We start from the raw sequence: 22,944 nt of genomic DNA on the forward strand, positions 1-22,944 counted from the left end.
ACCATACCCCGTCACCCTTTGTGTGAAAAAACGACCTAATTTTGGCATGAAATTGTTCATCTACCAGATCTATTCCTCTCAAGATTTTGTCCACCTGTTTAAGATCACCCCTCATCCTCCTGCGCGCCAAGCAATACTGTCCCAGCCTATTCAACCTCTCGCTGTAGCTCAGACCGTCTTGTCCTTGCAACTTGTAATCCCCACACAGGCGCCAGCCCCCATCCGCCCTGGGGTCCATGTGGAGCGGTGACGCCCATGGGCTATCGGAGGGACGCACGATGCCCATCGCCTCCATCAGGCGGAACTCCAACCGAGCCAGACGACGCTTGTCTGGCTCAAGACGTGCCCGGGCGTGCACAGGCAGGCCGGTAGTAGAGATATGGTGCTCCACCCCGTGCTTGGGGGTGGAGGAGCGGAAGCGGGGTTCATGGATGTCCGGAAAATCCGCTAGGAAGCGCGCGAAAGTCGCATCCACAGACGACAGGGGACCATCAGGGCGTGATACAGGATCACCAATACGGAGGAAGACCGGCTCCTGCGTGACGGAGTGCATCTGGTTCCGCTGCTAGGCATGCACGAGCAGTGAATGGGCTCGAAGGAAGTCGGCGCCCAGCAGCGGCTGGGAAACGTCGGCGATGACGAACTCCCACGAAAAAGAGCTGTGGCGAAACCCGTAGGTGCGAATAGAACTCCCATTCGCCGCGGTGAGGAGGAAGCCCCTTTTGACCGAACGGATGTCAGCGATGGAGGCAGAACACTCACTTCCGCACGAGTGTCCACGAGGAATCGACCCCCAGTGCGGCGATCCCATGCGAAGACGCGATTAATTTTGCCGGCCGCCGAAGGAATCATTGGCGGAACCAGATGTCAGGCTCTTCGTTTCCCAGGAATAAACAGGGTGGACGACATAGCCTGGCTGTAGCTCCCCAGCGACGATGGTAATAGCACCAACACCCTCTGCTGGCGTTGGGTGGAACTGCAAGCGTGCCGTGCTGGAAAGACTCACCTGCAGTGGAATGCCCAATGGCGTCCGGATTTTGACGCGGGGGCCGACTGTGAGCAGCAGAGATGCGATCGATAGCGGCCCCGACATGCTCTGTTTCCAGGTCCCGCTAGCGGGACATCCACAGCTTGTCGGCCTGCTCGGTCCGCGCCTGCATGTCCGTAAAGGGATCCCTGGTGAGCTGCTGCAGGTAAGCGAATTTAAATAGAAATCAAGGTTTGTGGTCCCCCATTAGGGTGAGCATGTCCTCCAGGAGGACAGACGGCCGGCGGTCGCTCAGCTGCCCGCTCAGATTCACCAAGGCCAAACCTCCTGATAAGGAATTCCTTAAGGCCCTTATGTTTGTTAGTGAACGGCAGGGCTTTAAGGAAAGGCAGTCGCTTGGTCAAGCGCGCTGACCACGTAAAAGTATTTTGTTTCATCCGCTGTAATACCTCGTACAGCAAATTGTGCCTCTGCCTGCTGGAACCAGATGTCAGGCTCTTCGGTCCACAGAGTAGGGAGCTTAAGTGCAACGGCGTTGCTATCCATCACGACGTGTGATGAATGGCGAGATCACCAGTGTAGCGGCCTGGACGAGGTCACGAAAAGGCCAGTCGCAAGGCAGGTTCAAACGCTAGTCTGTAATCCACACAGCGAAACCCCTTGGCAGACCAACGTCCCTCAATCGGCGAGGGGGATGATCCAAGGAGTGGCTTATCTCCCACGACCGCCACAACCCTATCGACCTGCCAGTCCACCTTATAGGGACCATGCACCTGGACAAATGGACCCCTCTATTCGACTTGTAGACATAGTTGGTAAACATACAAGTAAAACAGGCAATGGAAACATCAAGATGACCTTCAGGGCTCGTTGATTCGACGACATGAACAAGAATGTCTTGCTCAAATAATACGGGGCCTTGCGGAAACTGCACTCGAAACATTCCCCGCAAGTTGACTTCCTTATCCAAGGAAGGGTGTTCAAGAAGGGAGTTCAACAAACCTTCACCAGTTTGATTCCTCGGATGGTAATATTGGTGAAAAAACTGAAATTGGATGCACAGGAATGAGCTGAGCGGAGGTTAGAAAAAAGTGATCATAGTTCATGGAGACCGACAAAACACTGAAAGCGATGGCCAAAATAAATGTAGAAAGATTTTCCTGGTGTCAAAGTCTCAGGATCAGATACTTAAATATCGGACGCGATGGAGCGGCATAATTTCAGAAACATAGAAAATAGGTGCAGGAGGAGGCCATTTGGCCCATCGATGACCATTCAATGTGATCATGGCTGATGAACCACAATCAGTAACCCGTTCCTGCCCTCTTCCCATATCCCATTATTCCACTAGCCCCTAGAACTCTATCTAACTCTCTTTTAAATTTGTCCAATGAATTGGCCTCTAGTTCCTACTGTGGCAGATAATTCCACAAATTCACTGGGTGAAAATTTTTTTCTCATCTCAGTTTTAAATGGCCTTCCCTTTATTCTTAGACTGTGACCCCTGGTTCTGGACGCCACCAACATTGGGACCATTTTCTATGACATTGGATTAATATATTGCATCTACAACAACTAGTCCTGCTTTCTATGCGCTCAAACCTACTGATAGCCAGCTGCAAATTCCGGCTGGAATTGCGTTATTCATGCAGAGGAACCTACACATCGACGGTGAAAGGAAATATAACCAAGAATCACAAATAACTCGGGATGCTGGAATCGTCAGCAAATCGCGATGCGATGTAGTAACTCCACAGATCAGGCAGCATCAGTTGTGGGAAATAGATAGGAGGCGTTTTAAGTGGGGAATTTGAAGGAGTTTCCCCGACCTGATACGTCGCGTGTCCGTTTCTTCCACTCCAGCATTTTGTGTTTTGTGTAAACACGAGTGATGTGAGCAACGGGACTGTCTGCGACAAAGTGAGTTAGCGTAGCAGGTTGAGGTTAGTTATGCTTCTTCATCCATGTTACCTATTGTTGAGAGCAGGAATGTGGGGTATGTCCAGTAGGCCAGGCTGCTCCAGGAAAAAGCACAAAACCGAGCCAGGCTGATGATGCATTGTTAACCAAATAATCTATTAATTACCGGATAATAACCTCCAGGGAGACTCTAGGGAGATCTCTTAAGAGGATACCGACCCCCACGAATAAGGTCGTCACAGAGGTGCGCGATGGCTCTCCGGTGAACGCTAAATATTTTAAAATACTCTTTCCTCTTGCACAATGCCAGTTACTTTCATCATAAAGCCTGAAATCTTGACGGTACATGTTAGGATTGTAGCTGCGCTAATCCTAGCGTCAAGAAATGAAATCCAATTCCAATGTCTCTCGTGGATTCTTGCAGCTACGAAACATTGTGCAGCACTGCCGTGACTATAATCTACTGGAGATAAGACTCTGGTTAACTCTTAGAGTTCTTAGACAAAATCAATTGATCTCTGATTTTTTTAATGTCATGTTAAAGATTCAGATCAGCATGAAAGCGAAATTGTACTTGGTGTATCTGTTATTTTATTTTCTATCCGTTGATTCAGTATACCCACAATGTTTCCCTCTGAGGAGGTGAATATGGTAATATGTGTTATTCTGTGTTGGGCTCCTAATAAAAATGATCGGGTTGGTGGAAAGTTATTGCCCACTCAATTTGGTTTCAGTTTGTTCACTATAAAACACAACACCATACCAATGAACTAATTGTGAATAATATAGATGCAGTATAACACTATTTGTTTATAGCTGTTGTTATCGTTTACCTGCTCTCTCTATATTGATCCACCACCACCACCACGGTGAATGTTGTTATCGTTCACCCGCTCTCTCTACATTGATCCACCACCATTATGGTGAATGTTGTTATCGTTCACCCGCTCTCTCTATATTGATCCACCACCACCATGGTGACTGTTGTTATCGTTCACCCGCTCTCTCTATATTGATCCACCACCACGGTGACTGTTGTTATCGTTCATCGCGCTCTCTCTACATTGATCCACCACCACCACGGTGACTGTAGTTTCCCGGAGTTGTCGACGCTTGCTGGGAACATGGGTTTCGGCCACAATCAGACCCTGCATGCCATACCAGCGTGTCTTTTGTTTCACCAGGGGCCAGAACACCCTCGACCACTGCTATACATCAATACAAAATCCCTAACACTCCTTTCCTCGGCCATTTCTTTCTAGGAATCTGATCACCTAGCTGTGCTTGTGCTCCCTGTCTGCAAACAATAAATGAAGCAGGAAGATCCGGTACAGAGAGTTGTGAAATGATGCTCAACAGACAGGGATAACATCTTACCCGACTGCCTTGAGTCAGTGGAATTGTCCAGATTCAGCGATTCCGCAGCTAACATGAATGGGTACACCACTGCCGTGACTGACTTCATCAGCAGGTGCGCGGACGACTGTGTGCAGGCAAAGTCAAAATGAATGTTCCCCAACCAGGAAACCATGGATGTACCACAATGTACATTCACAGGTTAATGTCATGTCTGCTGCATACAAGTCAAATGGTTCCGAGCTGTAGAAGGGGGCCCGCTATCTCCGCAAAACCATCAAGGATGCCAAGAGACAATATCGGGACAAACTTGAGTCGCAGTATAATCACTTGGACACACGGAGAATGTGGCAGGATCTGATTAAGATAATTGGCTGCATAGCAAGGCCAGGCAACATTGTTGGTGATAGTGCGGCCCTGCACGATGAACTGAATGCTTTCTATTCTCGCTTCGAGCAGCGTGCCTCTACCCTGTAGACTGGAGCAGATGTTAGAGTGGCCTGTCTGAGTGTAAACCAACGAACAGTAACTGGTCATGTCCTGAGTAGCTGCGCGGACCAGATAGCGGGAGTATTTACGGACATCTTTCATCTTTCCCTAGTCTGTTCTGAGGTACCCACCTGCTTCAAGAACACCATCATCCCAGTGCTGAAAAAAATCAAGACCTCACGCCTAAAGGACTATCGTCCAGTGGCCTTGTAATCCATCATTGTGAAATGTTTGAGAGGCTAGTTGTGAAACGCATTAAAAGCTATCGAATGACCTTGGCCCACTGCTGTTTGCCTACCGCCACAACAGGTCCACGGACCATGGCATACACTCTCCCCTAGAATGCCTGGATACGACGTCAAGACTTCTATTCATAGACTCCAACTCTGCGTTTAATACCACTATACCATCCAATCTTATCACCAAACTCGTGGGATTTGGTATCGGCACATACCTCTGCAACTGGATCATAGACTTCCTGACCAACAGACCCTAATCTGCGAGAATAGGGACAAATCATCCTCCACACTAATACTCAACACAGGGGCTCCGCAAGAATGCGTTCTCACTCCCATTCTTTACTCCCTGCACGCCCATGACTGTGCAGCCATGTAAAAATCGAATTGAAATTTCAAATTGGCAGACGACACTACCATAGTGGGTAATCTGAGATTTTTCGAGTAGCTTTTGTCCAATCAAAGCACGTTTAACATTGAGTCGGATGCCAATTGCCCAATCACATGTTTTGTTTCAGGCTAGCTAGGCAGGGATCACACATCATGGCTGAGAGTACATCTACTGATGGCAGGTGGCAGACGGGTCAAAGGCTCATTTCCGCGCAGAATCTGATTCTGGATTGTGATATTCTGACAACTTTGGCGGCAACTCAAATCATTTGTTTCCAAAAAGAGTGCTGATTTTTCAGACAATTCCTTGTGAACCAACAAACAACGGAGATATGGAAACCATCCCATCTAAACAAGGTATATCCCTAAAAATTAACAAAAAAATAAAAGCAAGTGTAGACCACCTAGCTCTTCATGTCTGCTCAGTCATCCATAAGACTTTGTCTGATCTATCCAAGGCAGCAATTCATCATTTGTGCCAGATCCCTGAAGCCTGACAACAGAGGGGAAGATAACAGAATCTGGTGGTGCGCACTTCCAAACTTTTGTACCTTCTGCTGGATCGGAAGAGAGAAGAGGTGGACTGGCCAGAGTAGGACACATCTATCTGCCGTATCTTTGTATTACTACACTCTTTGGCATGTGCACAGCGTAATATAGAGGCGGCAAGGGCTGCAACAAGATAAATTGGGAGAACAAGAATACATCCCTAGCTTCTGAGAGGTTTGTTCACAAATTCGATAAGAGCGTGGATGAAGCTGTCAAGTATATTGCAAGATGTTTCACATGGATTCCTCTTTCTGATGACACTCATGGTTTCACATTTGGAAGGGTTGAACTGCATGCCCCATTGTTGTGACCACTCAACCATAGTATCGAGATCCTTTTGGAGAGCATCTTCATCATCAGCTGACTTAATTGGACGGTACAGCAAACAATCATCAGCGAATAGTCTGGTCGTACTTGCGACTTTTTCATGGATGTCATTTATGTAAAGCAAAAATAGGTGTGGGCCAAGTACTGTGCCCTGGGGTGTACCACTCAACACTGGATGCCAATTGGAGCTCTTTCCGTTCACACACACACACACACGCTGAAGACGTTTTGTCAGGAAACTGGAAATCCATTGTTTCGTGTTGGAACGAATACCAAAGAAGTCAAGCTTCCGAAGCAGTCTCTGGTGTGGGATGACATCAAATGCTTTAGAAAAGTCCAGCACAACTAAATCCGCGATGACGTTACTATCAAGGTGCTTGGCCAGATCATTTGTCGTCAGGATAAGCTGAGACTCGCATGATCTATGCCTCCTAAATGCATGTTGGTTGTCAGCAAGAATGTCATGTTTGCTCACGAGTCGCATCAGATTACTATCAATTAAATGCTCCAGCAATTTGCAGCAAGTACTTGTTAATGAAACAGGACGATAATTCGCTGGGTTGGTGGGTGAACCCTTCTGAAAGAGAGGAGTGATGTCAGCCTTCCTCCAATCCAGCGGAACATCACCCGAGTCAAGCTGTTGTTGAAAAATGAACTGCAAAACTGGAGCCAGTGCTTCGGCTGCGATCTTGAGGGCTTGATTCTGTATCTGATCTGGTCCAATCGCTTTTGTGGTATTGATGTTGAGCAATAACTTCTTGACACCTTCAACCTCAATTTTAATAGCAGGCAAATCAGCATACGGGCTGGGTGGTAGGACTGGAAATGATGAAGGCTCCACATCTTCCCGGGTGAAAACGTGTTGAAATTGGTTTGCAAGAGCTTCTGCTTTCGCCTGGTCCTCAGTGATCAGACAGTTGTTCACTTTAAGCATCTGGACACCAGTGTTGTCTGTCCGTCTGGATTTCACATATCTCCTAAAAGCCTTGGGTTGCTCTCCCCCAAGAATAGAAGAAACTTTTTATATATCCAATATAAAATTTGGTTGCTTGTTACTTTGATAAATCTACATCTGATAATTTCATTCCCAGTATTACCGTTTTGTCCTTTCAGTTATCTGACAGATTTGTGATCAGTTGACGATGTATTTCTAGCGCCGCAACTGGATTTGAACCAGTATTTGTGGATGAATAGTCTACGAGATAGGCGAAGAAATCATAGTTCAAATTTAATCCTGATTAGTGCAAGTTGACGCATGTTGGAGGGTTAAATAAAAAAGAGGATAGTCACCATGAATGACAAGGGCCTAGAGACCCCTGATAAACTCCCATACAAATCCATAGAACCCTAAAGTCAGCAGCACACTAAGACAACATTTAGCATACTTGTCATTAGCTGCAGCATAGAATGCAAGTGAAGGGAAGCCTTGTTACAAATTTATAGGAAGCTAATTAAGCCTTCAGTTGGAGGAGTGTGTGCAATTCTGATCTCCCTACTGTGGGAAGGATGCCTTTGAACTGTGAAGATGCAGAGAAGATTCATCAGGATATTGTTCGGAAATGAATATTTCAATTATCAGCAGAGACTGTGATTTAAGTCTTCAAGAAGGAACTGCAGATGCTGGAAGATCGAAGTTACACAAAAATGCTGGAGAAACTCAGCGGGTGCAGCAGCATCTATGGAGCGAAGGAAATAGGCGACGTTTCGGGCCGAAACCCTTCTTCAGTCTGACCTTCTTCAGTCTGAAGAAGGGTTTCGACCCGAAACGTCGCCTATTTCCTTCGCTCCATAGATGCTGCTGCACCCGCTGAGTTTCTCCAGCATTTTTGTGTACCTGTGATTTAAGTCGTCTTCCTTCAAGTTGGGATGGACAAGCAGTGATTTGATTGAGGCACAGAAAACTCTGAGAAGTAGCATCGATGGAAACAATAGTTTTCTCCACAGCAGAGGTGGTTAACACTAGGGGCATTCATTTAATGCGGGGACCATGAGGTTTAGAGGATGATCTTTCAGGAAGAATCTTTCAGCAGTGATGGCTGCAGTCAGGGACACACTGTCTGGGGTGGTGTTGGAGGCAGGTACTCTGTCACAACATTGTATGAGCACATGGATGTCCATTCGAACTGTAAATGGATAGTAGACGACAGACCAAGTGCTCAGAAATGGGATTAGTGTAAATAAATTGACAGGTGGCAAATGGGTCAAAAGCTCATTTCTGCGCAGAATCTGTTTCTGGACTCTGATATTCTGGCTTAATTTTTGCAGCAACTCAAATAATTTGTCTCCAAAAAGAGTGCCGATTTATCAGACAATTCCTGCATCTGTGACGTCGCTATCCCTGTAGATATCAATCCTCTGTGCTCAGTCCCTTCCCTATTCTCACTTCTGTGTGAACCTCATTTGTTGCATCAGGTGTACACGCACTGTCAGGGCATCATATATATGTCACAGAAGGCTCACAAACCTTTTTGTTTCTTTGATGTGGAGGTCACTGAATCACCTTCCCTGTCACCACCTTCAACCATGATGTCGACAGTAGTTCCCAAACTCGGTAGCTCTGGAATAAACAATATTAACAGAACCATCAGGTGACAATTGAATGTGAAGGAAGACATTGCCTTGTGAACCAACAAACAGCCTTACAGTGCAACTGAGATATGGAAAACATCCCATCCAAACAAGGTATACACTTACAAATTAACAAAAAGAAAAGCAAGAGTAGACCATCCATCTCTTCGTGTCTGCACAGTCATCCATAAGATGTTGTCTGATCTATCCAATGCAGCAATTTATCATTTATGCCAGATCCCTGAAGCCTGACAACAGAGGGGAAATTAATCTGGTGATACGCACTTTCAAACTTTTGTACCTTCTGCTGGATAGGAAGAGAGAGGAAGTGGAATGTCCAGAGTGGGACCCATCTTCCTGCCTTATCTTTGTTTTGCTACCCTTATTGGCATATGACACAGCGTAATATAGAGGCGGCAAGGGCCGCAACAAGGTAAATTGGGAGAACCAGAATACAACCCTAGCTTCTGAGAGGTTGGTTCACGAATTTGATAAGAGCGTGGAAGAATATTCCCTAGAATCTGGTGCTATGTGATCTCCAGATATCCAATATAAAATTTAGTTGCTTGTTACTTTGATAAACCTACATCTGATCAATTTGTTCCAAGTATTACCGATTTTGGCCTTCCTATTATCTGACAAATTTGTAAACAGTTGACGATGTATTTCTATCGCTGCAAGTGGAGTGGGACCATTATTTGTGGATGATTAGTCAACATGTTAGGCGGAGAGATGACATTTCAAGTTTAATCCTGATAAGTTACAGGTTGACGCATGTTGGAGGGATAAATAAAAGCAGGATATTCACCATGAATGACCATAAGGGCCTAGAGACTCCTCAGAAACATCCGTCTCCATCTGCTCCTGCAGTCAGCAGCACACAGAGACAACATTTAGCATTCTTGTCATTAGCAGCAGCATAGAATGCAAGTGCAGGGAGGATTTAATACAAATTCATAGGGAGTTGATTAAGCCGGAAGTTGGAGGAGTGTATGCAATTCTGATCTCCATACTGTGGGAAGGATGCCTTTGCATTGGAGAAGATGCAGATGAGATTAATCGGGATATTGCTCGGAAATGCATATTTCAATTATCAGCAGAGACTGGAGTGATTTAAGTTGTCTTCCTTGAAGCTGGGGTGGACAAGCAGTGATTTGATAGAGGTACAGAAAACTATGAGAAGTAGCATCAATGGAAAAAACGGTTTTCTCCATAGTAGACACTATGGAGCATCGATTCAACGCGGGGACCATGATATTTACAGGATGATCTTTCAGGAAGAATCTTTCAGCAGTGATGGGCGCAGTCAGGGACACACTGTCTGGGGTGGTGTTGAAGGCATTGTAGGAGCACCTGGATGTCCATTTGAACTGTAAATGGATAGTAGACGACAGACCAAGTGCTCAGAAATTGGATTAGAGTAGAGAGAATGTGAGGTAATGTGAGATAAATGTGAGATAATGTGAGGTGCTACACCTTGGCAGGACAAATCAAAATAGGACGTGCATGGTAAATGGTAGGGAATTGAAGAATACAGTTGAACAGAGGGATCTGGGAATAACCGTGCATAGTTCCTTGAAGGTGGAATCTCATATAGATAGGGTGGTAAAGAAAGCTTTTGGTATGCTAGCCTTTATAAATCAGAGCATTGAGTATAGAAGCTGGGATGTAATGTTAAAATTGTGCAAGGCATTGGTGAGACCAAATCTGGAGTATGGTGTACAATTTTGGTCGCCCAATTATAGGAAGGATGTCAACAAAATAGAGAGAGTACAGAGGAGATTTACTAGAATGTTGCCTGGGTTTCAGCAACTAAGTTACAGAGAACGGTTGAATAAGTTAGGTCTTTATTCTCTGGAGCGCAGAAGGTTAAGGGGGGACTTGATAGAGGCCTTTAAAATGATGAGAGGGATAGGCAGAGTTGATGTGGACAAGCTTTCCCCTTTGAGAATAGGAAAGATTCAAACAAGAGGACATGACTTCAGAATTAAGGGACATTCGTTTAGGGGTAACATGAGGGGGAAGTTCTTTACTCAGAGAGTGGTAGCTGTGTGGAATGAGCTTCCAGTGGAAGTGGTGGAGGCAGGTTCGATGGTATCATTTAAAAATAAATTGGATAGGCATATGGATGAGAAGGGAATGGAGGGTTATGGTATGAGTGCAGGCAGGTGGGACTAAGGGAAAATAATTGTTCGGCACGGACTTGTAGGGCCGAGATGGCCTGTTTCCATGCTGTAATTGTTATATGGTTATATGGTTAATGGACAGGTGGCAAATGGGTCTGGTCACAGGAACTGCACCAGGACATCGAGCTCGTGGGCGGATCCGATTTGGACGTTGAAAATGGCGGCTCAACAAACAGGGATTATCCTTTACTATCTTGCAGATATTCTCTATTATCACAGCTGAACGAAACAATTCTGCATTAAATGTTCAACTCTTCTGACAGAACGCTCAGAACGGCCTTGATTCTGGGAATTTAGGAAGTTGCTCACCATAAATAACTGAAACTGAAATAATATAAATAAACTATGCTTTGCCTGAATTTAAAATGGGTGCAAGGGAAACCATGGGAACTATCGACCAATGAACCTAATGTCTGTGGAGACAAATTACTGGAGAATATTGAGGGGAACAATATATCTATATTGGGATGGATGAGGCTTGAGGAATTTTTTATGGAGTTTAATACAGATAAGTACAAGGTGTTGCATTGAGGGAAGTAAACGCATGACAGGGCCCCAGTGAATGACAGGGTTCATCAATCAGAATATTGAGTATAGAAGTCGGGACATTATGTAGCAGGGGTACAAGACTTTGGTGAGGTCACACTTACAGTATTGTGTTCTGTTCTGGACACCCTGTGAAAGGAAAGATGTTACCAAACTGGGAAGGGCACGGAGAAGATTGAAGAGCATGTTGCCAGGACTCGAGGGCCTGAATTACATGGAAAGTTTGAGCATGCAATGACTTTATTCTGTGGAGCGCAGGAGGACGAGGGATAATCTTATTGAGATGAATAAGTTTGTGATGGGAGTGGATAGTGTCTGAGACCCAGAGTTGGGGAAATTAAGAAACAGAGAACGTAGATTTAAGGTTGTGGCTAAAGGGATCAGGGGGTATGGAGAGAAGGCAGGTACAGGATACTGAGTTGGATGATCAGCCATGATCATATTGAATGGCGGTGCAGGCTCGAAGGGCCGAATGGCCTACTCCTGCACCTATTTTCTATGTTTCTATGTTTCTATGTTTCTATGTTATCTCCAGATATCCAATACAAAATTTGGATGCTCGTTACTTTACTATCGATGCTCGATAATCTGATAATGTTGATCCAAGTATTTCCGATTTTGGCCTTTCAGTTATCTGCTAAAATTTGATCACTAAACTATACATTTCTACCGACGCAACTGGACTTGAATGAGTATATGTAGATGATTAGTCAACATGTTAGGCAGAGAAATGACATTTCAAGTTTAATCAGTATCAGTATTTTCAGTATTTACTTTAATGTCATTTACACTGAGTACTTACATACACAGAGGAATCGAAAAATTGTTTCCCAATTAGTTCCCGTCAGTGCAGTTAATAAAAACAGAATACATACAACTTTAAAATTAACATATCTAAAATATACTTAAAGATTGAACTAAAAACAGATATTCAGACCGGACGGTGGCTTTGCTTTGACATGTGTCTAGCTGTCAAAGTTTGGGCGAGGTTAGGTGTGTTGGTGTATGGGGAGGGGACACAGTCCGTTAACCCGTTTTATTGCCTGTGGGAAGAAGCAAGTTGACGCATGTTGGAGGGATAAATAAAACCAGGATATTCACCATGAATTGCAAGGGCTTTGAGACCACTGAGAAACATCCGTCCAAATCCATAGATCTCTAAAGTCAGCAGCACACACAGACAACATTTAGCATTCTTGTCATTAGCTGCAGCATAGAATGCAAGTGCAGGGAGGCCTTATACAAATGAATAGGGAGCTAATTAAGCCTTAAGTTGGTGGAGTGTGTGCAATTCTGATCTCCATACTGTGGGAAGGATGCCTTTGAACTGTGAAGCTGCAGATGAGATTCATCAGGATATTGCTTGGAAATGAATATTTCAATTATCAGCAGTCTGGAGTGATTTAAGTCGTCTTCCTTGAAGCTGGGGCGGACAGGCAGTGATCCAGAAGTACAGAACACTATGAGAAAAATAGGGTCAAAGGAAAATATAGTTTTCTCCACAGCAGAGGCGGTTAACACTAGGGGCATTCATTTAATGCGGGGACCATGAGGTTTAGAGGATGATCTTTCAGGAAGAATCTTTCACCAATGATGGCTGCAGTCAGGGACACACTGTCTGGGGTGGTGTTGGAGGCAGGTACTCTGTCACAACATTGTAGGAGCACCTGGATGTCCATTCGAACTGTAAATGGATAGTAGACGACAGGCCAAGTGCTCAGAAATGGGATTAGTGTAAATAAATTGACAGGTGGAAAATGGGTCAAAGGCTCATTTCTGCGCAGAATCTGAGTCTAGACTCTGATATTCTGGCTTAACTTTTGCAGCAACTCAAGTCATTTGTTTCCAAAAAGAGTGCTGATTTATCAGACAATTCCTGCATCTGCCCACCTGTGACAGTGCTGTCCCTGTAGATGTCAACTCTCTGGGCTCACCCCCTTCCCTATTCCCACTTCCATGTGAACCTAATTTCTTGCATCAGGTGCACACCCACTGTCAGGGCATCATATATATGTCACAGAAGGTTCACAAACCTTTTTGTTTCTTTGATGTAGAGGCCACTGAATCACCTTCCCAGTTACCACCTTCAGCCATGATGTCGACAGACGATCACATACTCTGTAGCTCTGGAATAAACAATGTTAACAGAACCATCAGGTGACAATTGAATGTGAAGGAAAACATTGCCTTGTAAACCAACACACAGCATTACAGTGCATCAGAGATGTGGAAAACACCCCATCCAAACAAGGTATACCCCTGCAAATTAGCAAAAAATAAATGCAGTAGACCACATTGCTCTTCATGTCTCACCTGTCATCCATAAAACTTTGTCTGATGTATCCAATGCATCAATTCATCATTTGTGCCAGATCCTTGAAGTTGTCAAACCCCCTGATCACCGTATCGCTATTCCAGACCAAACTCTGTCAATCCCCAACATCCACACCTCACCTGTTTGGAGACTTCAACTCACAGAGAAAGAGGAAAAATACCCACTGGTGGGAAATTACTGTCACACTCTGCTGGCCCTATTCTCACCACAACCCTGCCATCCAGGACAAAAGCTTCCATACCTCCATGTTACCCATTGCCATATTCCCCACTAATTGGAACAGGAAATAAACTACAGGTACAAGCATCCCAACTCTACTGGAAACTGTAGTCCCCACTGCTCCCATGGCACATTCCACCACACCCCTGGAGTTTCCATTCCAGAATAGAAGGATTATATCCCAAGCCTGGACTCTGCAGGGTCTCCATGATGTCAGGTGATGTTTGCAGTACCACCACCAGTCCCACTTCACAGGAGAATCATCCGTCTCATCTCAACAGGACGCTGCCCAAACCCGCCCAAAGGTTCATCGGACGGCGTTACCGGGAGAGAGCTGGAGACACCAGGCGCTAGGAGTGGCCCAGTAGGAGGGTGAACTGGGTTCATGCCTACAGCATCTTCAAGGTAGGTGGAGGCGCCCCGCGGGACACAAAGATGGGTGAGGCTCTGAGAGAGGTCTGTTCACAGGAACTGCACCAGGACATCGAGCTCGCGGGCGGATCTGATTTGGACGTTGATAATGGCGAAGCCTGCGTGTGTAATATGTGCTAAAAGAATTTCACTGTACAGTTGCATATTGAACTACTGAATTGTTGACCAATCATCTGTTCCTCTCAGCACTCAGCTCTCCAACTGATTCATCCTCAACAAGCAGGGATTGTCCTTTGCTATCTTGCAGACATTCTCTATTATCATAGCTGAAAGTTACAATTCTGCATTAAATGGTGCTACATCTGGTCCTGAACTATCCCAACTGTGGACAGGTGATCTCTTTCTACCTTTAAACAACCCCTCTAGCATCTAAATCAAACATATTTGTTTATCTTAACAATGATCTGGCCAAGTATCTGGCCAAGTGATCTGGCCAAGTATAAATGACTACAATTTGGTACCAGTGTAATAAAGACAATGTGTATTTACTTTATTGATTACATTAGTGAATGGAGAAAACAGTGGAAGTGCAAGTGTATATGATCCATTATCAGAACTGGGACTGTATCAAATGTTGCTCAAACTGCTGAGTGTTTCTAGCATGTCGGCATTTTCTTTTTCCTTCATATCTTCTGGAACAGCAATATTTAAAAAAAAATTCCATGCAAAAAAATCTGGTTGCAAAAGTCACAAGTCATTCTGCAGTGGTCAACAGATTTGTGTAAATTTCATATTTCCACTCACATACCCAATAGTCCCAACTCATTTGAATAATGAAATGAGAATTGACATATACAAAATGCATTCTGTGTTGCAAATCCGAAATCTTCCTAAGATCACTCAGTCTCAGCTGTGACCAGAGGGCGATAAAAATGTGTAACTCTCCTTACAGAAGGTTCAGAAAGGCCTTTACTCTGGTAATTGAGGACGTTTTATCAGCAAAAATAACTGAAACCAGAAATAAGCTGACGGTTTAATTATGAAATAGTAACCTGAACATTCCTCCATTTAGTAACTGTAAAACAAACTGGGACATTTGCTTTGACTCCACCAGACTGCTCAGCGCATTCAACACATCAACTGTTAGTTACAACTCTATAGACGTGTGTGTGTGTGATGTGCAGCATCTCCACCAACACATCCAGTGACAAAACACAGCTGTTGCTGAACATGACTGTTGTGCTTCAAACTATCACGGTGACACATTTACTCACAACAATCAATTCAATGTCCTGACAAGAGCAAAATAAATTCAATGGGGAAATTTAACCCAAGTCTGTCCCCAACATTAGACCCGTCCACTGGGGACCGGCGGACAAAATACTCACCGATGGCAACTTGTTGTCCTTGCTCCCCAGCCCTGAGTCTGAGTCCCCCGGCCCGGACACCGAGGTCTCTCCCCGCTCCCACGGCCCGGCACGGGGTCAGGGACCCGCTCCTCCACCGCCGCCGCCGCCCCCGCTGCTGCAAGAGGCCGGGAGGAAGACAGCGCCGCCCATCCGGGGACTTGCGAGACTGTGCACATGCGCACTGCAGCCTGTGCGTCACCAGGGCGGGCTGGAGAACCTTCTCTCTTCAGACCAAAGATTATTAGAATTAGAATTAGAATTAGATTCCTTTATTGTCATTCAGACCTTTCGGTCTGAACGAAATTATGTTGCCTGCAGTCATACACAGAATCAATAATAACAAAACATACAATAAACACAAATTAAGCATCCACCACAGTGAGTTCACCAAGCACATCCTCACTGTGATGGAGGCAAAGTCTTATGGCACCTTTACACGGGGCGACTTGACGCAAGAGTTAACCAGAGTTCAACATCGTGGGAACCTCGTGCGATAACAGTGCGGCATTCGTGGACCACCGTGGACCACCGTAGCGCTAACGGCAGGTCATCGTGTAACTTGGTCACTCGGGAGAAAATTAAAGAAAATTTGAATTTCTCCAAGAGTGACTTGTACACTTGTGGTTGAGTATTGCAACATTATATGAACGTAGTGGCCAGTGCGATATCCGTGCGATATCCGTAATAACTCTTGCGGGTACCGTGGGAACTCCTGCGAACGGTGAACCCGGAAGCTGGACAGAGGGGACAGAAGGTGATTACAAATTATCTTCAGTGGGATTGAATTTAAAAAATAAATAAAAATAAAGATTTACATCCGCATATGGACATCAACTTATTCATGAGTTATGTTAATGAGATTCAAGAAAATAACTATAATCTTTAAAAGGGACTTTAAAAGGGACTTTACTGAAAGGTTACGCATTTTTATGGTCCGTGAGATATTTTTCACATGTACTTCTTTGAGAGATACAGGTCGGAGTCCTCGGGTCCAGGGGTCCGGAACGCTACCAATCAATGTTGTGCAGAGACCCGTGTAAGGAGTGAACTGCACATGCTGGTTTAAACCGAAGACAGACACAAAAAGCTGGAGTAACTCAGCGAGTCAAGCAGCATCTCTGGAGAAAAAAAGCTGATGTTTCGGGACGAGACACATCTTCAGACTCAATTCCGATTAGGATGTCTGAAGAAGGGCTCCGATTCGAATCGTCACCTATTCTTTTTCTCCAGAGATGATGCCTGACCCGCTGACTTACTCCAGCTTTTTATGCTTTTCTTCCCAGATCTGACTTACCTGCTGAGTTACACCAACATTTTGTGTCCTTCTGTGCATATTAACCAGCATTAACCAGCGTCTGCAGTTCCTTTAGACATTACATAACTTCAGATTTTAGAGATATAGCGCGTGGGAACTCCTGCGAACGGTAAACCCGGAAGCTGGACAGAGGGGACAGAGGGTGACTAAAAAAGGTGGTCTCAAAAGGACACATGGGAACATGTGTCCTTCGAGGACATCCCACCTAATTGTCATTGTTGGATAATCTTTTTAACAGGAACACTTGCAGAGATGGCTCCCAGAAAATCTCAAAGGAAGGGGGTAAAGCGGGTCAGAGATGTTTTTGCCATGCAGGAGAATGAGGAGGAGACGCAGCAAGAGAGACAGGTGGAGAGGCAACAGGAGATGCCACAGATAACACTGCCTGTGGGCTCCTTGGAGCAGGGAGAGGGTGAGCAAGGTGCAATTCAGATTGCCTCCCCAGTAGCCGTTGTAGGAATAGCCTCTACAGACGTAAAGGGAAGATGGCAGAAGGTAAAGTCATATAACTTCACCAGGGAACAAGAGGGGGAACTTGTAGAATGGTTCCAATTTAACGAGATTCTGTACGATAAATCCAGAGAGGATTATAGAAACAGGGAGAGAAAAAGGAACCTGCTGGAGACGAAGGCTGCCGAGTTTCCCGAGTGCTCATGTGAGTTTATATAACGATATATAAGTTCATCAAGAGGAGAACCATTTAATGTTATCCAAGATTTTAAAACATACATTGCTATTGATGTAAAAGTGCTGTGTTTGCAGTTAACTTAAACTTCTCTTATAAGTCTGTCTGTCTGCCCTGCAGCTGCAAAGTAAAAAAGTCGCAGTATAAGAATCGCCTGAGGCCAAGTAGCGGAGGGTGATTGCTATGCGCAACCCTGGTTCCAGTGCTTTTCTCATTACAGTGTCAGTCTTCTTCAGCAGAGGTCCCAAATTATTCTTTAACTCATTAAAGAGCTCGGGTGAAATTCTGACAAAGTTTTTGAATGCACTTGTATCCTCTTCGCACAGCACATTAAGCAGTTGCTCATATTGTCCAAATTGAGCTCTCCGTTGAAAGATGGGCTTCACCCAGTGAGACTTCCTCTTAATTCTCTTTTTAATTAATCTCTCCCTTCTGCCTTCAAGCAAGCGTTTTCGATGCAAATAGTGGGCAGCTGCATGCAGCGCGTCAATGAAAAAAACCAACATCCTGTACTCGAAATTATTTCGTAAAGGCATGTCTCCAAATGAGCCGATTCAACCAAGGGAGGATATATATAGTGTGTGAAAAAAAAAGTTACATCATTTGTGTCACGTGTAGTTCACGATGTTCATTCAAGATTTAACGCGACAGCTCGGGAAACGGCCAAGTCACTCGCACGAATAACATAAATGCCGAGTACCGTGGGAACTCTTTATCTACTGCCGTTATATCGTGCGAGACTCGTGCTGGACCACGACCTCTTCACTCTGGTGACATCTTGCGTCAACTCGCCCCGTGAAAAGACCCTTTTAGTCTCCGTCTCTTCCCTCCTTGTTCTCCCTCTGCGCTGAGGCGATTGATCCAGGCCGAAGATGCCGTCCTCCAGTCCAGCGGACCTCCGTGGTGATGTCGCCGCCGCCGAAAGCCGGAACGCCGTCTCCGCTCCGAGACGGCCCGCCACAGCATCAGCTCCGGGCCGCCGTCCCAGCTCCGGGTCCCGCAGTCTCTGCTCCAGGCCGCCGCCCCAGCTCCGGCTCCCGCAGTCTCCGCTCCGGGCCGCCTCCCCAGCTCCGGGTCCCGCAGTCTCCGCTCCGGGGCGCCGCCCCAGCTCTGGGTCCCGCAGTCTCCACTCCGGGCCGCCGCCCCAGCTCCGGGCAGCCGCCCCAGCTCCAGGCCGCTGCCCCAGCTCCGGGTCCCGCAGTCTCAGCTCCGAGCCCCACTGCATCAGCTCCAGGCCGCCGGCGAAATCCAGAAAGCCGCACCAGCAAGTCGGGCCACCGCTGCCTTAGCCCTGAAGATGGCCAGCCTCTCGTTGGTAAGTCCTGGCTGGCTCTGCCTCCGGAGCCTCGGAGTCGGTCGCAGGCCGCCAGCTCCGCCATTAGGCCTCAGCGCAGACGGAGGCAGAGAAGGGGGATACGACACAAAAAAGTTGCATTCCCCCGAAGGAAGAGACAGAGAACATGTTTCACCCCCTCTAACACAACCCAACAAACTAAAACTTAACCGAAACAAGACAAAAAAAACAACAGAAAAAAGTAAAGACAGACGGACTGCAGGCGAGCCGCAGCTGTTAACAGCGCCGACACTTCCGGAATAGTCTTTGCTTCAGACCCCGGCGTCTTTGCTTCACACCCCGGCGTCTTTGCTTCACACCCCGGCGTCTTTGCTGGTGGTGGGGGGGGGGGGGGGGGGGGGGGGGGGGAGAGAAGAAGAAAGGAAGAGGCGGAGACTGTCGGCTGTGGGAGAGCTGGGAAGGAGCGAGAAATTGGTGAAGTCAATGTTCATATTTATGTTCGTATTATTTGAATGGTGGCCGATTAAACTATTTTCACACAGAGAGTGGTGAATCTCTGGAATTCTCTGCCGCAGAAGGTAGTTGAGGCCAGTTCATTGGCTATATTTAAGAGGGTTAGTTGTGGCCCTTGTGGCTAAAGGGATCAGGGGGTATGGAGAGAAGGCAGGTACAGGATACTGAGTTGGATGATCAGCCATTATCATATTGAATGCCGGTGCAGGCTCGAGGGGCCGAATGGCCTACTCCTGCACCTATTTTCTATGTTTCTATGATTAGGAAAGGGGGAGATGCAACGAGACCTGGGTGTCATGGTACATCCGTCATTAAAAGTAGGCATGCAGGTGCAGCAGGCAGTGAAGGAGGCGAATGGCATGTTAGCATTCATAGCAAAAGGATTTGAGTATAGGAGCAGGGAGGTTCTACTGCAGTTGTACAGGGTCTTGGTGAGACCACACCTGGAGTATTGCGTACAGTTTGGTCTCCTAATCTGAGGGAAAACATTCTTGCCATAGAGGGAGTACAGAGAAGGTTCACCAGACTGATTCCTGGGATGTCAGGACTTTCATATGAAGAAAGACTGGATAGACTCGATTTGTACTCGCTAGAATTTAGAAGATTGATGGGGGATCTTATAGAAACTTACAAAATTCTTAAGGGGTTGGACAGGCTAGATGCAGGAAGATTGTTCCCGATGTTGGGGAAGTCCAGAACAAGGGGTCACAGTTTAAGGATAAGGGGGAAATCTTTTAGGACCGAGATGAGGAAAACATTTTTCACACAGAGAGTGGTGAATCTCTGGAATTCTCTGCCACAGAAGGTAGTTGAGGCCAGTTCATTGGTGATATTTAAGAGGGAGTTAGATGTGGCCCTTGTGGCTAAAGGGATCAGGGGGTATGGAGAGTAGGCAGGTACAGGATACTGTTGGATGATCAGCCATGATCATATTGAATGGCGGTGCAGGCTCGAAGGGCCGAATGGCCTACTCCTGCACCTATTTTCTATGTTTCTATACCGTTGGGGTGTAAACTGCCCAAGCGGAATATGAGGTGCTGCTCCTCCAATTTGCAGTGGAACCCACTCTGGCCATGGAGGAGGCCCAGGACAGAAAGGTCGGATTCGGAATGGGAGGGGGAGTTGAAGTACTGAGCCACCGGGAGATCAGGTTGGTTATTGCGAACCGAGCGGAGGTGTTGGGCGAAGCGATCGCCAAGCCTACGCTTGGTCTCACCAATGGAGAGCAGCTGACATCTAGAACAGTGGATTCAATAGATGAGGTTGGAGGAGGTGCAGGTGAACCTCTGCAAAGACTGCTTGGGTCCTTGGATGGTGTCGAGGTGGAAGGTAAAGTGGGAGTGTAGCATTTCCTGTGGTTGCAAAGGAAAGTATCAGAGGTTTGGGTGGGAAGGGACGAATTGACCAGGGAGTTGCGAGGGGAGTCGCCCCTGCGGAAAGCCGAAAGGGGAGGAGATGAAAGATGTGGCCAGTGGTGGGATCTTTCTGTCCTGGGCCTCCTCATGGCCAGAGTCAGTCCCACTGCAAATCGGAGGAGCAGCACCTCATATTTTGCTTGGGTAGTTTACACCCCAGCAGTTTAAACATTGATTACTCCAATTTCAGGAAGTCCTCCCTCCTTCCTCACCCCTACCTAGCTCTCCCACAGCCTACTCTCTCCGCCTCTTCCATTCTTCTTTCTGCCCCCACCCCCACATCAGTCTGAAGAATGGTCTACTCGAAACGTCACCTATTCCTTCGCTCCATCGATGCTGCCTCACCCGCTGAGTTTCTCCAGCATTTTTGACTACCTTGGATTCTTTCTTAATCAAACCTGCAGATGCTGCAAATCTGAAATAAAGACCCGCAGATGCTGCAAATCTGAAATAAAGACCCGCAGATGCTGCAAATCTGATAAGTTTAAGAAGGAACTGCAGATCGAAGGTAGACAAAAATGGTTGAGAAACTCAGTGGGTGAGGCAGCATCTATTGAGCAAAGAAAACAGGCAACGTTTCGGATTGAAACCCTTCTTCAGACTGCCTCACCCGCTGAGTTTCTCCTGCAAATCTGTTATATGACCGGCAGATGCTGCAGATCCAAAATAAAGACCAGCAGATGCTGCAGGTCTGAAATCAAACCCACATATGCTCAAGGACTGAAATCAAACCGGAAAACATAACCTCAAGTTCCCATTTAGGTTGCATACCACCTTCCACTTTAAAATATCCACTTTAAAAATAGCCAAAATTACCTTTGAAGAAACTTATCCACTAAAATGTGTGCTTGAAGACTGGTTACAAGAAGTTGGGATCTGACCGCTGAATACTTGCTCAACCGGCAAAGACACTGTGGGTCGAATAATTAGCTTCCTCCGTCCTCAATTTATTCAAATAGCAAATGACCAACGGTAGTCAAGTCAAGTCAAGTTTATTCGTCACATACACATACGAGATGTGCAGTGAAATGAAAAGTGTCAATGCTCGTGAATTGTGCAAAAAAAAAAACAAACAAACAACAAACAGACTATTCACATATTACATATTTGTGGGAGGGAGGGAAGAAAACAAAAAAAACAGCAATTTTAAAAAGACACCACACAACAATAAAATGGTAAAGTAAAGTTAGTCCCTGGTGAGATAGGAGTTTACAGTCCTAATGGCCTCTGGGAAGAAACTCCTTCTCATCCTCTCCGTTTTCACAGCAAGTCAACGGAGGCGTTTGCCTGACCGTAGCAGCTGGAACAATCCGTTGCTGGGGTGGAAGGGGTCACCCATGATCTTGTTGGCTCTGGAGTTGCACCTCATGATGTAGGGAAGTCTTTTAGGACTGAGATGAGAAAATCATTTTTTACACAGAGAGTGGTGAATCTGAGGAATTTACTGCCACAGAAGGTAGCTGAGGCCAGTTCATCGGCTATCTTTAACATAGAAACATAGAAAATAGGTGCAAGAGTAGGCCATTCTGCCCTTTGAGCCTGCACCGCCATTCAATATGATCATGGCTGATCATCCAACTCAGTATCCTGTACCTGCCTTCTCGCCATGCCCCCTGATCCCTTTAGCCACAAGGGCCACATCTAACTCCCTCTTAGATATAGCCAACGAACTGGCCTCAACTACCTTCTGTGGCAGAGAATTCCAGAGATTCACCACTCTCTGTGTGAAAAATGTTTTCCTCATCTCGGTCCTAAAAGATTTCCCTTATCCTTAAACTGTGACCCCTTGTTCTGGACTTCCGACTTAAGAGGGAATTAGATGTGGCCCTTGT

At 46.1% G+C, this 22,944-nt stretch overlaps 1 protein-coding gene across 1 annotated transcript in view; it reads right to left on the reverse strand.

The window, feature by feature from the left end:
- Positions 1 to 15,940, reverse strand: part of LOC116967569 (NACHT, LRR and PYD domains-containing protein 3-like) — a 128,160-nt gene extending 112,220 nt beyond the window's left edge. The window contains exons 1-3 of the mRNA XM_033014187.1: positions 15,870 to 15,940; positions 13,640 to 13,681; positions 8,720 to 8,770 (exon numbers count right to left, since the gene is read on the reverse strand). Coding sequence (XP_032870078.1) covers positions 8,720 to 8,770; positions 13,640 to 13,649 — 61 coding nt within the window. The 5' untranslated portion in view covers positions 13,650 to 13,681; positions 15,870 to 15,940. The remainder of the gene's footprint in view (positions 1 to 8,719; positions 8,771 to 13,639; positions 13,682 to 15,869) is intronic.
- Positions 15,941 to 22,944: the final 7,004 nt, after the last annotated feature.

Source organism: Amblyraja radiata, chromosome 40, assembly GCF_010909765.2.
Source record: "Amblyraja radiata isolate CabotCenter1 chromosome 40, sAmbRad1.1.pri, whole genome shotgun sequence".
In the NCBI taxonomy this organism is placed as follows: Eukaryota; Metazoa; Chordata; class Chondrichthyes; order Rajiformes; family Rajidae; genus Amblyraja; species Amblyraja radiata.